Genomic DNA, 14872 nt, shown 5'->3' with positions numbered 1-14872 from the left:
TATAATAGAAGTTAACCTTTAAGAACGTGGTGCCGATAGACCAGTCCTATTCACCATCCTGGATATGTCAGCAATTTTTCACACTATCAACCATTCAATCCCCTTCAATCATCTGCCGGACTTGTTCTGAGTCTCTGGTCTAGCTCTGCCTTAGTTAAAATCATTCCTTAATAGCTATTTACAACTCAGTCTTAGAGCTCTACTTTTCAAAACATACATGTTGCCGCACTCACCAAATGGCCAGAGAGAGCTAGTTATCCCTTTACCAAATATCTCCCTACGCCACCCTCCCCATCATTATACAAGTCTGGATGACCTTCAGTAGGAGACAAAAGCAAAAGCTCTTCCTTGGACCTGCACACCCTTTGTTGGCCTCAAATCGCCTGGCCTTCTAAATGGGGGGCCTATTATCACTCCTAATTCTGTGCATAACTTAGATGTTCTCTTTGGCAACAAACTCGCATTGCACAACTAGATAAATAATCTTGTAAAGTTCTACCATTCCCTGCTGAAATTGGCTCATAAAATCACAGAATACACCTCTTCCCCACACAGCGATTCTCCACGGAAAGCCATCACCAGTTCCCAGTCTGAATATGCCAACTCCTGCTACTCTGGCCTTGCTCAGACCTCTGCTGCAAAACTCCAATCCATATATGCCAACTCCTGCTACTCTGGCTTCGCTCAGACCTCTGCTGCAAAACTTCAATCCATACAGAAACATAGCCACAGGGGTGATCTACAACTTTAATCCAGATAATACCTAACCAGCGCTTGCCCGACTTTACTGGCTACCTGTTTCTCCCCAGTCAAATTCAAAACTCTTTGCCTCGCCCGCTAGGCTGTCTATGTCGAATGCTCATCTTTCTCGAAAGCTGTGAAGTAATCCCTAAATGGCATTGATGCATTACAAACAACAATAAATAAACAGAATTCATGATCGTCTGCTTTACCGTGATGATAGGTACAAAAGACCTACTGTGTTTTTATTGTGTATATACGCTAAACAAAACTAAAAAATAATCTGACCTGAAATGTGATTTTAAAAGAAAAGAATGATGGCTTACCTGGGCCAGTGTCCTCGAGGGCATCCTTTTGCCACTGGTCTAGTGAGGGTCCTGGGAGGTCAGGGCCAAGCTGACACTGGACTATCCCAACGCTTTCTCTAAAGGACTCCTTTTTTTCCTTCTTTTTAGTCTTTTTCTTTTTACCCTTTTTATCATATGTCTTTGTCTTCTTCTTTTGGTGATGCTTTCGCCTCTGTGACCCCGAGTGGTTGTCCTTTGAATCATCAGAAGAGGAACTTGATGATGACGAGGATGTGGAAGATGATGTCTCAGAAGATGAAGAAGATTCTGAAGAGGACGATGATGACTCCTGTTGCTTTTTCCTCCTTTTGCTCTTTTTCCCTAGACACATAAGAAAACATGAGGAAAGTAGCACTCAGCATTTTAATGGAACTGAACGCAGAGGTGTGCCTCCGCTAGTGATGCATGCCCCTCTCTTTTGCATCCAATACATTATTCTTGCCCATAACTAAGCATGTGATGTGTTCACCATATACACATTCCTATTCCTGGACATTACTGAAATGTTCAGCTACCGTTTCCTTTTGCACCCGCCAACCTCTCCATTCCATTTCGACTCACATGACTAAGTACCTAGCTTTATTTACTGCTAAAGCGAAATGATGGCCTGTTTCATTACTTGCAGGTTTCCGTTTTGGGCTGAAGGTTCCCACACAGGGTAGCAGATGCGGCCATGGCTCAGCTGCAGTTAGAAACATTCCCAGTCCATTTCCGGTTTGCACTGGGTGCTCCCTCTATGGCAACAGCTGGATCCATTGGGCGGTTGTTGAATCAGGCACTTGTGGTTTCCTTCACAGCCTGTTCATGGACCTTTGTTTAGATTTGAGGCTACAGGAGGTTCCCAGAGAACTTTCTAAAGATTGGTGATTCATCAGTGAGAAAGGGGTACCCCCCCCCCCCATGCGCATCTCTTTTAGATTAAACTTGCATCAGGCTGGGGGCACTGTGCACTCCTCCCACCACCATATCCGATTAATGATTTGCTATATTGTCAGATATCTACCTAAATTGTGGGGCTCGTTGCGCTTTTGCTCATTTGTGTACATGTCATTCCTGAGATTGATTCCCCCCCCCCCAGGTGATGGATGGTTGCATGTACGGGGTTCATGCATTTTATCCAAAGAAACCTATTGATTGATGTCATAACTTGAAATGGCGCACAAAGCTATTTCAGCATGAAAGAGGTATTTAAATTGTGTCTGAAAAGCATGCTTTGCCTTTGCATTGGATAAGCAGCAAGAGGTTGTTCGGTCCACGTAAGTAGATACTGGCTAAACCACCTAATATATTGCAACACATACCTTGATGTACAAAAGTGACATATACCTAAATAAATAATTATTAAGGTTTCATACTTTTTATATTATTATATTCATTGAACACAAACCTAGTTTCGGGAAGCAACTTTACAATCATAGGGGAAGAACACGGTGAAGGAAGCAGAGGTAAGCGGGGTGCAAATAACAGGGGAGGCAGGCAATTTGGCAGCAGGGGGTCTACAAGCAACCAGCTGAGGCAGCAATGGGAAGCAGATCACCCATTCTCAGGTAGGGCTGGGAGTTGAGGGTAGACAGAGGTGCTGGAGAGGAGCCATTCCTTGAAGAGGAGGGTCTTGAGGTCCTTCCAGATTAATGGGGGCATCAAATCAAACATGTGAGAACAGCGTTAATGACCCGGAAGAACTTTGCATGGCCTGGAAATATTCACATGATATGGGAAAATGTAGGTCTATCTGGCAAAGGTATTGTTCCGATAGGAGAGTCAGCAAATTGTTGTACACATGAGGCTAGCTCCCAAAGTACTAGGACTTCACCGCAACCCTTGACATGGGAACCGGCATGCAGGGCCCCAGGCACTGATCTCCATCACCCAGAACCATGAAAAAGAAAAGTAAGATCGCAAATCACCCAAACTATGACACTAAGATATCATACAAATGATCTGGATTCCCATCACACCGACCCAACCGTCCAAAAGTATGAACAAATAAAATAATTGTCAAACTATGCAGATAAATATGTCAAACATTTCTCATTGCAGGATTTGTCACTGCATACCCTTCAAATGATCTACTATATTAAAAAGTTGAAAACCACGCAATAGGTAGGGGTGGAGAGATCTTTAGGGGAATGGCAATGCATCAAAAAGAGGCTGTGCCTTTGCACCTTAAACCCTTTCATGGGCAAGCCCCGGAGTATCAATTCCCTTTAGTCGGGTGATGTAACTGGGGCATATGACATTGTGGACCAGAAAAGGAATGCTAAACGATGCTGCCACAGCCCAGTCTGGTGACCTCCTAATTGCAGACACAGTGTAGGTCCTGGCTGCTTCACTGTTCATCCAAGCAAGATATGAACCTACTAACAAGAACCATCAATTAGGAAGAAAAGATAAATAAAATGTGATGTGATGCAAACCTTACTGTTCTTTCGGATGTCCCCCTGAAGAGCTATTCCTGCCAAATTAATCTAGTCTAGTCTATAATCGGATTGCCATGCACCACATGAGAAATGTTACCCAAATACGCCTTTAGATTAGCCCACTAAAGGGTCGACCAAAGCAAGTATAACCAGATTGCCATCCACCATAGAAGTAACAGCCCCAAATAACTTTTTAAAGTAGCCAACTGAAGGGTTGACCGAGGTATGACGAGACTGCTCAGAGTAAATCTTTGCACCATAAATCTCATTTGATTAACCTTGCCATAAAAATCTCCCCAGCAATGATCTCAACATGCACTTGATATCTCCATCCCATTCTATCAACATGGAACGAAATAGCCAACCCACCATAAGGCATAACTCCAGACCGGAGACCATTTGGAAGATGATTGTTTGACCCCCTTTTGTGTCGATATACTGCCATTGAGCTATTAAGTTCATGCAAGTTTATTTTTGGTGAAACGTTCACGTTGAGGTTTCAACATAGAGAGGTTTTTGTATTTAGCTTAAGACCGGATATCAATGTGAAGCAGACATTTGCCAGTTAACCTCTGCATTGCTTCAGACATTCCAATTTGCAGAAGTCTTAATCTGCTATTCTTCAATTTTGTTTCTACCTTTTTATGGTTGGACAACCCGTATTTAAGCTATAAAAACTACAATATAAAACCCTCCGACTTCTCACTCACTGTCCCCTCCACCTCTCCCCCACCCCCGATCTCTACTTTAGTGTCATCCCTTTCATGTCCCCCCTTACTGCAACCCCGCTGGTTTCGTATTCACCGTCACTTCAGCCATATTTTGCATTTAGCCTAATTGTGTAAGATAGCCATATCTTAAATTTCGGACCTTCTGTGCTAGATAGCCATATTTTGTATTAATGTAAAACTTAGATCGTCTGTGAAACATAGCACTGCTCTTGGTGCATGGTTGGAACCCAGGCTGTAGACACTTGTTTGTAAAGCTAACCCATTTTCTCCCCTCGCACACTCCACCATCGTAACTTAGCAGAAGGCGCAGGATCATTCCACACACCCTGCACACACATATAATACAGACACTACTGCACAACACCTCTGCCATTAGAATGAACCTACCTTTCAGGACAAACATTCCAACTGTAGCTTCCCACATAATTCTCTATCTCCTTAAACATAACACATCCCTGTTTCAGTTCATAGTTCACCGCAGTTGTGCCCACCCACACACCATTCAGACATGGGTGACTATCAGGGTCTTGGCCACCCCCACATAACTTTAATGGCTGAATTGCACCCAGCATAATAGCACCTCACAACCTCTCCCAAATATGGACTCCGGTCCCTCTGAAGGCGTTCAACCAACAGCACGTTGGGACCATAGTTATCATGAAAGGTGCTGTACAAATGACAAAATGAATGAATTAATATTCCTTTCTTCCATAGTATTAATTCTGCACCTACCCTTGAAAATAACTTGTGCTCGTTACATGTTTCAGATGCAACAGCTTAAGATCTACCCCAAGCTTTTCCAAGCACCAGCAACGGGTCTGAATTCAGGATGCTAATAAAAGAACCTGAAAATATACATATATATGATGTATATCTCCCAGGACATAGTAAGAAAGAAGGAGCCCTCCTATCTGCAGGCACCCCCCTCACCACCTTCGATGAAAGGGTGAGTTGGCGCTTGCACAATGTGCATTTGCAGCACGCTCGCCCACTCTAGCAGGTGGGCGAGCCACTTTTGCAACTTCCTAAAATATCGCATTACCATCTCTGCAAAGCACCTCTAATTTTATCTAAATTTGCTGCCATGCGCTTTGTTTTTGGGCGCAATGTCATTTAATTTCATTTACAATCCTATTTGCCCGAATTGGCCTCCTCAACGCCTAAAGATGGCAGCTGTTAGGTAATAATTGGTGCAGTCACACTGTGTGAGCCTGCAAACCACTTATTTTCTTGGTCTTGGATAACCCACCTTTTGGTATAGGTCGGTACTACACAAGTTGGTAGTGTGACTGAGCAGCCAGACCTATCTCAAGAGGAGTAAATGTGAGCTGTAGAGCTGTACAGATGAAATCAGTCCATACAAGTAACCAAGTAACACTTACACCCTCAAGGTTACGGTTATAACTATATATTTATTTACACATCAAGTTTTAGTTAAGCATCCTTTAAAAAGCCAATTGTTTGTAACAGTCAAGCAAACTTTGGAATAACTTTTCAACAGTCAATAAAGTTGCTGGATACTCTTTGGATATGATAATACATTATGCTAAGTCACCCTGAAGTGACTTCAATAACAAGGATAGTATTGCATTTATATAGAACACCAGTATAATCTTATACTCTGAGTTTCAGGAAGGAAGGTTTAAGAAAAAATAGAAAGGTTAGAACATACTTTCTTATTAGAGTAAGACTGTTGGAATCCTCCATTGAAATCTAGGTAAGCCTTTCCCAGCAGATAAGGTAATTACAACCTATGTAGGACAAGCAATGCCAAAGTCAATGGATTCAGAAAGGTGCCTTTTGGGAGCCAGGACAGCTAAAGTCAATTGGACAAAATCTATAGTTCTGATGCACTTTTTGGATAAAGTCTTCCACAAAGTCAGAGAGTTCAAAGAAAATCACTGAATGCACACAAGCTGTTAAGCCTGTGCAAAGGGAAGTTGAAATCAACTCAGAAAGTTAAGCAAGTGCAATTCTCAAGTGAGAAAGCGCAACTAAGGCAAGAAGGTAAGTACCCCAAGCCCGACAAGTACCTGTGGTTTGAAGAAAGTGGTCCAGCTGGATTCCGTCTTGCTACAGCCAAGCAGACCCTGGTTTCTGAGCCTCAGTCGTGGGGACAAGAGGGAGGACGTCTGGAGGACTCCAGCGGCAGTACTATGGAAAGGACTTCGTCGCTACGGGTTTCCTTCGATTAGGTGGTTCTTCAGTGCTTCTGTGTATCGCAAACAGCACTGATGCAAAACTAATGTTCAGGACAGCCAACCAGCCAATCAGGACTTTTCGTTCAGGCACTCCTAGAGGCAAAGAACAGGGGAGTTTCGGGAACCTCCCTCAGTTCCTGCCCTTCCAGACACACTGGGGCCAGGGGCGGGCAAAAGGCAAAACACACAAAAGGCTCAAACCTGTCTCAGCGCATAGAGTAAAAGCTAAGAAATACCGCACAAACAGAAAATGGCGAAAAAAGAAGGCAGGGGCCATTTTGAGAAAATTGACAACTGTGGGTGCTGTACTGCAGCCAAGGGTTTAGCCTGCGGTAAAAGAGCGCGCTGGTAGTAAACATTAAACCACTGCCACCAGCCATTTAAAGTAGTGAGGGTAACAAATAAACGTTACATGAGAAAGTAGGATAAGGGGCTACTAAGTAACCCTCCCCTCCCCCAGCACTCCACATAAGATGTGTGTGCTGGACCTAGAAAAGGAAAAAAGGTAAGTAAGATCAATTTCACCTTACTATTCTTGGGAACAGTAGTCACCCAAGAAAAGGTATTTAAACCTTAAGAGAAATCCAAAGGACTTCTCAGTGACACTGCACTGAAGGTGCTGCGTGTCACTATACAAAAAGCAGATGCCTATGATGTTTGTCAGACTCTGTGAAACTGTGAAAACAAACTCCTAATTAGGGAAAAACACAAGAGGGAGTGCGAAAAAGGCCCACTCACTCTGGAGTTAAAACTAAAAGGTCCCAAGTCCAGAAAAAGAGCTGGCGGTCTCTACGGTGGGAAGAAATTAGCACAGAAATGAACATTCTCCCTAATGCTGCCATGGTTGAGTGCAGCCCTTTGTCTACAGGCTCAGACAGCCAGATTGGCCGATTACTATACTATCCAGCCAACAGCAGACTGGCAGGCAAAGGCGGCCCACCACTAAAGGACCTTACCTAAGGGCCCTGTCTGTGCCTGTCCGGGCCAAGGAGGGCCTCTGATTCCCTGCTCAAACTATGAGCCGGCCTCCTGACTTATTACTGGACTGCTTGCTCCCTCTGTCATTGGATCTTACTCTATCCACGATCCCTGCAGACATGAAAGTGAGTTTGGCTAACCTCCAACACTAACTTTCCTGAAGCGTCTACTGTGCCTTTCACCTCTTCCATTCCCATCTGAACTAACTACTCACTGCACTTGCAACTCCCATTTGTGTTTAGCATTAGATCTGTGCACCATCGGTTTTACATCATTTTGCTATCTCCATTTTAAAATCGAATTTAGGTGTGTATAATTCATACATTTCTGTACCACTTCTGATGCAATTCTATTCCTTCTGGTTTGCACTTATTATTTTCCGACCTCATCTACTATGCCTCCTGGTGAGTTTAGCTAGAACTGTGCTGTGCAGCCACTCCTCCTTCATTCCTTGTCTAAACCTCTGCCGACCTATGGCTCTCTCCATTTCTCCTATATTCTCTAACTGCTACACTATCACCTATCCCCCCCCCCTTCTCTCTCAAAGTTCGGTAGGAAAAAACAGAAAAAATGACATCTTGAGCGCAAACTCTGGACTTCCCATTGCAGACACCCATGTCAGCGCTTCCTCTAGAGAGGTTTTCACTGAGATCCTCATCTCTTTCGCCTCTCCAGATCTATGGACCACCCCACCCCCCCCCATCTCATTTTTACTCTCTATCCCACATGCTCTTCCATTAACGGTGGCACCAAGTGGGAAGTCCTCTTAGCCGGTTTCTCATCCTCACGTTGCTTTGTTAATTTCAATCACACTGGCACCATCCTGGTTCAGGGTGCACAATCCAACCTCCTTCTCTTTGACAGATCCTGCCTTCTATCATTAACTTCCTTCCTTCTCCTACATCTCCCCCATCTACTCTCTCCCTCCCTCCTCTTACTGGTGTACCACACCCCTGTACTCCACCTCAGAAAACCTTCAAAAGGCGCAGAACTTCTCCACCTGGCAACTCTTAATGCCTGCGCAGCCAACAAACACTCCTTTGACATCTGTCTCCTTCTTGAAGACATTGACCTCGACATTCTCGCTCTTATCGAGACTTGGTTCAAGGTTAGCTCAGTCACAGCCTTTGACTCCCTCCTCCCTGACGCCTTCAAGATCATCTCCAAGCCTCGACCATGCTGCACTGGCAGGGGGGTTGCATTAATGTTCACCAAGTGGGTTCCTGCTTCCATCTTACCTACCCAGTCCTATTCTTCCTTTGAAAGCCTGGGTTGCAGGTTGGTCATCTCTCCCATCTCCACCCTGACCACTACTACCATTTACCAGCATCCAGATGCCACCACCCTGTTCCTTTATGAATAGGCCGACGTCTGCTCCCTTGACTCGGCATTCATTCTTTTCACGGACCTCTGCATCTCTCTCACTATATATATATATCTCGCTCTCTCTCTCTCCCCTTCTCTCTTTCTCTCCTTGGTGCCCACCTGGGTCCCTTTGGCCCCCTGACTGCCCCCTCCTAATATCCCACCAACCTCCAACATCCATCCGACGAAACGAGTGACTGGCTGCCTTCGCCTCCACCTTCACCCCACTCATCCCCCACCTCCGACTCTACCTCAGACTCTGCCCTCAGCAACCTCCACCTGTCCATCACCAACACTCTTGATATTCTTGCCCAGTCATGATGATCTGCCTGAAACCTGCCTCCAAGCGTAACACCTGGTATGACACTGAACTTGCAGCCCTGAAACAAAAGTGCAGGGCGGTAGAACGGAAGTGGCTAACCTCAGGCTCATCCTTGACAAACTGGCCTGCCGCCTGCTCCAAAGGCAATACAGACTCGCCATCCGTGCAAAGAAAAGAGTCCACATACAGGCACGGGTCTCTGGCGCTTCTAACAACACGACTGAACTTTTCAAGATCTGCAAGGAACTAGCCAACCCTTTCCCAGTCTACTCCTACCCTTCTCCTTCCCAGGCCCTCTGCAATGCACTGGCCTCGCACTTTTGACACCAAAACAAGGACATCCTGACCACCCTTTCTACACTCCCTCACAACCCATCCCACACCCTTCACCTCCATCCCCCGCTCCCTCACCCTCCCGCCCTTTCCTCCTTCTCCCCCGTCACACCTGAAGAAGTTACCCGAGTTGTCCGCTCCACGAAGGTCCCTTCTAAACAGGTCTCCCCTTGCTCATCCAAGACCATCAAGGATAACATCAGCTCTCTTGCCCCTGCACTCGCTGATTTCTGCAATCACTCTTTTGCCACTGGATCTTTCCCCTCCTCCCTTAATCACTTGCTTGTGCGCCCACTCCTGAAAAAAACATCTTCAGACAATACTTGCCATGCCAGCTACCGCCCTATTTCCATCACCCCCTTCCTAGGGAAGCTGCTTGCGAAGCTGGACTTTCCCCAACTCAACTCACACACTGAACTTGTTGGGGGTCTCCACGACAATCAATCTGGATTTCCGAAATCCAGAGGTGAGGAAACCGCTCTTCTGAACACCCGTGAAGAACTGCTTGCATCTCTGTACTCAACTCCCCAGCTGTCCTTATCCTTCTCGATCTCTCCTCTGCTTGTGACACAGTAAAGCATTCCATCCTCGTACAAAGGCTCCACGATACCCTTGGAATCTCAGAATGGAAACTGGACTGGCTGACCTCTTTCCTCACTAACAACTCTTCCCAAGTCATCCTGGGCACCCTCTCCTCTCCCTCTCCACCTGTGGCGTCCCCCAGGGCTCTATAATCTCCCCCTGGCTCTTTTACATCTACCCTGCTCTCCTTGCTCACCTCCTGCCTCCTTCTCCTCCAACTTCCAGTGTTACACAGATGACACACAGCTCTTTTTCAAACTCCTTGCTGACCCTCTTGCACCCTCCATCATCCCTGACTGCCTATCTGCCATCCAGTGCTGGTGTGCCTCCAACAATCTCTGCCTCAACGTCTGTAAAACAGAAATACTTGCCATCGGGACCCCTGCTCTCTACTTCTTCCCCTCACTCTGGCTTTCCTCCTTGGGCTCTCCCCCTGCGCCTTCAACTGAAGCCAGAAACCTTGGAGTCATCTTCCTCCCTGACACTCCGGAGATTGCCAAGAAGTCCCACCTTCAGCTCTTCCTTCATAAAGGAATTTTACCTTTTCTCACTTTCCCTCAGAGGCTCAATTTGACCCAAGCCCTGGTCCTCTCTAGGCTTGACTACTACAATAGCCTCCTCCTGAATCTTCCATCTTCCATTCTGCAACCCCTCCAGCTAATCCAGAATAGGGCAGCAAGACGTATCCTTGGCCTTGAGCCCAGGGACCGGATCTCTCCTGCACTTAAAAGTCTTCACTGGCTCCCGGTTGCTGCACAGATTAAAATCACTCTGCATCATCCACAAGGCTGTCTGGGCCCGGGGACCACACTATCTTCAACTTTATCTCACTAAATACTCTCCCTCTAGACCATGACGTTCCATATACATCCTCGGGCCCCGACCTCCCACACCAATCTTCCCAGCTCCTGTCTATCCACAGCACTTGCATCTGCACACCCTCCGCCCTGGAGGTACGCTCTTACACCTCTCGTGGCTCCAGTCCGTGTAGAACATTCGTAGCACTTTATCTGTGGCTCACCCACGAGCTCGGACTCCCCAGCATTTACCCCCTCTTCCTTGCTGCACTTGCACATTCCGAATACTCACAAGGCATAGTAGGTTCGTCCCTTATACCCCACCCCCATTCCTGCTCTTTAATATTGTGTTTTAAAGTATTTCCCAACCTTGCTCCCTCCCTACCCTGTGGGTGCTTTGAAACAGTATTTTCTTGTTGTAGAAGTACCTAACAAGCAAACAATAAATAAATAAATGTTACATTGTTCTCTTGTATAGCACTTATTCCACACTGAGGGCATTTCAAAGTACTAAATGTGCTATTATAGAAGAGGAGAAGGGATGAATTGAATAGGGGGGGAATTCTAGGGGCAGAACAAGAGAAATAAGGTGTTCTCATGCAGGGGGTTTCAAGTCAGGAAATTGAGAGCACAAAAACCCCAATCCCACCTGGTCTTCACAATACCATGACAAATCCTTGAATGTCGTCCTTTCTCCTATGGGGGAGGACCCTTCTTATGTTGCCAAGGCGGTGCAGCCACTGTCCAATAATCCCCCTAGGGGTGGTGCACTGTGGGAGGATAACAGGGGGAGGGGAAAAACCTCATGGGATAAGGAATGACACCCTAGGAGAGACACAATATGTTTCTACCACTGCCCCAACTCCTTCACCCTCTTACCCTCTCCAGAATTCTGAAATCACTCATACTTTAGGTATGTGAGCAAGGTAGAACTGTGTCCTCCCCTAAACAGTACAGAGACGAAAAAGAACAGTTATGGCATCTTAAAGAAATGTACTGAGACGAAGAAGATGTGCAGAGTGCAGGAGAGCCCCAGCGGAACCACAGTAATCAGAACAGCCTATTATATCTAGCCGAACTTCGCTTGGGAATAAAAAGGAAAGAAGGGCTTCCGGAGAAGAACAGTCATCCCTGGATGAGCCACAAGTAAAGACACTATGTCTGCCAGAGATGTGAGAAAGCCGGCATGCCCAGGAGGAAGCCGAGAGCTTGGAGGCAGTTCTGACACAGCGGTAAGGACGGCAGGCTGGTGGATGCAGGCGACAGGTGGTCCTGAGGCTTGGGAAGCACAACGGTTTCCAGAAGGTCAGTTGGTGCTGCAGAGCCGCCACAGACCAAACAAAGCCCCCCCCCCCCCCCCCAAGCACCACGAGACCCGCGGCTGGCGCAGGAAGCTGGAATAAGGCAGACTCCTTCACAAACCAGTAAAACAGGCATGCGGAGTGGTAGAAAGATGCTGGAACCACAGAAGGTGGTGGCAAGCAGAGAAGGGTGAAAAATATCCTAAATCTAGGGTCTGGTACCTTGAGAAACAGAAAAGGTGGTGGCAAAGGAGAAAGGGGAGAAATACCACAAACCTAGGGTCTGTGACCCTGAGAAGCATAGAAAGTGGTGGCAAACAGAGGAGCGGGAGACATACCCCGAACCTAGGGTCTGGGACCCTGAAGGCAATATTGAAGAAACTTTCACATCTATGATAATATATGTTAGTGCTTGGCAGAAGAGTAAACCAAGCCTACCTAGAAGGAGAAGTACCGAAGACAGGCGGGTCTGGGACTTGCAGCCATAACAGAAATACATTGGTTGCGCATCCTCATAGTCACAGTGCCTGGGAGAAGCTGGACCAGGTTGGCTGTGCAATAGGTAGTACTTGGCAGGCGAGTACACCAAGTGTACCTGGAAAGAGAACTGCTGAAACCAGGCGAATCTGGGACTTACACCCATATAAGGAGGACGATTTTTTACTCCTCTTCATAATCACAGTAGCGGAGAGAAAAGTGAACTTGGTTGGCTGTTCAAAGGAAGAAAAACCTGGGGAAGGGAGCTGACCCCAGGGATTTGTGAACATTGTGGCAAAGCTAAGAGAAGGAAGACATTATCTTGGCTATTGAAGGAAGTGGAAAGGCAGCCAAGGGAAGGTAGTTATTCCCACGGGACTAGTGAACATTGCGAGAAGTCAAGAGAAGGAAGACATCCTCTTGGCTCCTGTGGAACTATGTTTGTTTTTGCACCTTTTGGAGCTTTGTGGTTTGAACTTGGAAACAAACTATGAAATACCTGCTGAGACGACAATCCCTTTGCACCTTATATTGAGTTGCTAGCGAGAGGGCTAGAGTTAGGGTTTTGACACAATGGTAGACCTTTTTTTATTTTTTTATTTTTTTAATAGTGGCATCCTGACGGACCCATTTGAGATTTGTGTTGAGGCAGGGAAACCCATCTTAGCGTTAGTGCTAGTGAGGCCTTTCCCCAACCCTATTTTCATGTGAATAAAAGTCTGTAGCAGCAAATATGCCACCTGTGTGTCGACATCTCACTACTGCACCCTCACAATACCCACTGTTTATTGAAGTAACTCTGATTTAGCGATATTCCATTAATATTTATTGAGATGCTATTCTGTGTACATGCAGTGGACCTGGCCCTTTTGGACAGAATTCCAATATCCTTGCACTTATAACACTTACACAGCCCTGAAGTTGCTTCCTACTTTACAATCCCTTCCCATCCCCAGCTCTTTGACTGGTCTTACCTTCTTTTCTACGGTGTGCTGAACTGCGCCGGTGCTTTGGCGAGGCATGTTTGCGCTTTCGGGAAGGGCTGCTGCTGGTGTCACTGCTGCTTGAACTTCTCTTCCGTTTTTTCTTTTCTTTTTTCCCTGTTCGGCTTCTTGATTCGCTCTTGCTCCTAGTTCTCGACCTTTTCTTAGAGTGGCTGCGAGCCATCAAACTTTAAAAGCTATTTGAAAAATATATACTTTTGTTAGATATTGGGTGGGGGGGGCTCAGAAGCCTGAGGGATGCATTTGAGCAATCATGCTTACTGGGTTTGAAACCCATCATATGGTAAAAAGAAATGTATTGGATTTTCATTTTGTTAGGTTTGTATCTGACATGTGCCCCATATTATCCAAGTACTATGAGAGTCTGCCAGCTTTATTTTAAAGCCTGCCCCTTCCTTTTAAGGTATGCCTAAAAGCTTGTAGGGCTTCAGGAAAGGACATGCTAGCAGGCTATTGTACACGGTAAATGAGGAAAGACATAACAGGCAGAAAAAGGAATTAACACGATCATAATACACAACATAGTACATCACCATCTCCTTACACTGGGTAGACATACAACATAATTAATAAATAATCCATGCAGCCTCTCTTGTACTGTAAAACCAGCTAGACCTGCCGCAAACGGTATATCAATGCAGCCCAGTCCCTGCACCACTAGACCCGTGACTGACATCCCTCTGAATCCCCTGCAAGAAGCCCCTCAACCCAATTCCAGTGTTCATCTCACCATCACGGGTTAGGCCTGTACCCAGGTAGCTTCCACTCTTTCTCCCTACTCGACCCAGCTCCATTGGAAACCATTGTTCACCACACTTAAAGCCAGCCTGACTGTGGATATAATCAAAGCTCTGTGTAAACTTAGCAAAGTGGCCTTAGAGGGAGCTCCCTAGTACCCCCTCACCCACCCACCCTTGCTGAGCGCACCACTCCCTTCAGTGCTGCGGAGTAATGTAATTTTGTATACTTGTACAGTACTCCTCTTTAGTTTGCAGCATTTGCTTCTGTAGGTTAATGTTACCTTTAGAAGTCATTTTTGTTGTGTCCCTGGCCTAAGCGCCAATTTGATCACACCCTTATAAACGGTCTCACCACTTGTTCTCATCTTTGTGCAATTGTACAGAGACTGTTCAGGGGAATGCCTCCTGCGTCTGTAAATTAGTCATTGTGAGCCATTTTTGATTGGAATTGAAATCCCTGTTATTTAAATAAATATGAATAGCTGTTATAGTATAACTTTCTCATTTTTGTATCTGGGGTTTGTGACAGAATG

The 14872-nt window shown here is 46.0% G+C and overlaps 1 protein-coding gene across 4 annotated transcripts in view; it reads right to left on the bottom strand.

Annotated features, from left to right (window-relative positions):
• Nucleotides 1-14872, bottom strand: part of ARL6IP4 (ARF like GTPase 6 interacting protein 4) — a 73997-nt gene that overhangs the window by 38576 nt on the left and 20549 nt on the right. For all 4 annotated transcript variants that reach the window (XM_069619644.1, XM_069619645.1, XM_069619647.1 and 1 more), the window contains 2 exons: nucleotides 13570-13775; nucleotides 1068-1409 (listed from right to left, as the gene is read on the bottom strand). In XM_069619644.1, coding sequence (XP_069475745.1) covers nucleotides 1068-1409; nucleotides 13570-13762 — 535 coding nt within the window. In that variant the 5' untranslated portion in view covers nucleotides 13763-13775. The remainder of the gene's footprint in view (nucleotides 1-1067; nucleotides 1410-13569; nucleotides 13776-14872) is intronic.

This window comes from Ambystoma mexicanum, chromosome 10, assembly GCF_040938575.1.
Source record: "Ambystoma mexicanum isolate Mex_15411 chromosome 10, UKY_AmexF1_1, whole genome shotgun sequence".
In the NCBI taxonomy this organism is placed as follows: Eukaryota; Metazoa; Chordata; class Amphibia; order Caudata; family Ambystomatidae; genus Ambystoma; species Ambystoma mexicanum.
This window is presented reverse-complemented; position numbering and strand designations above follow the sequence as displayed.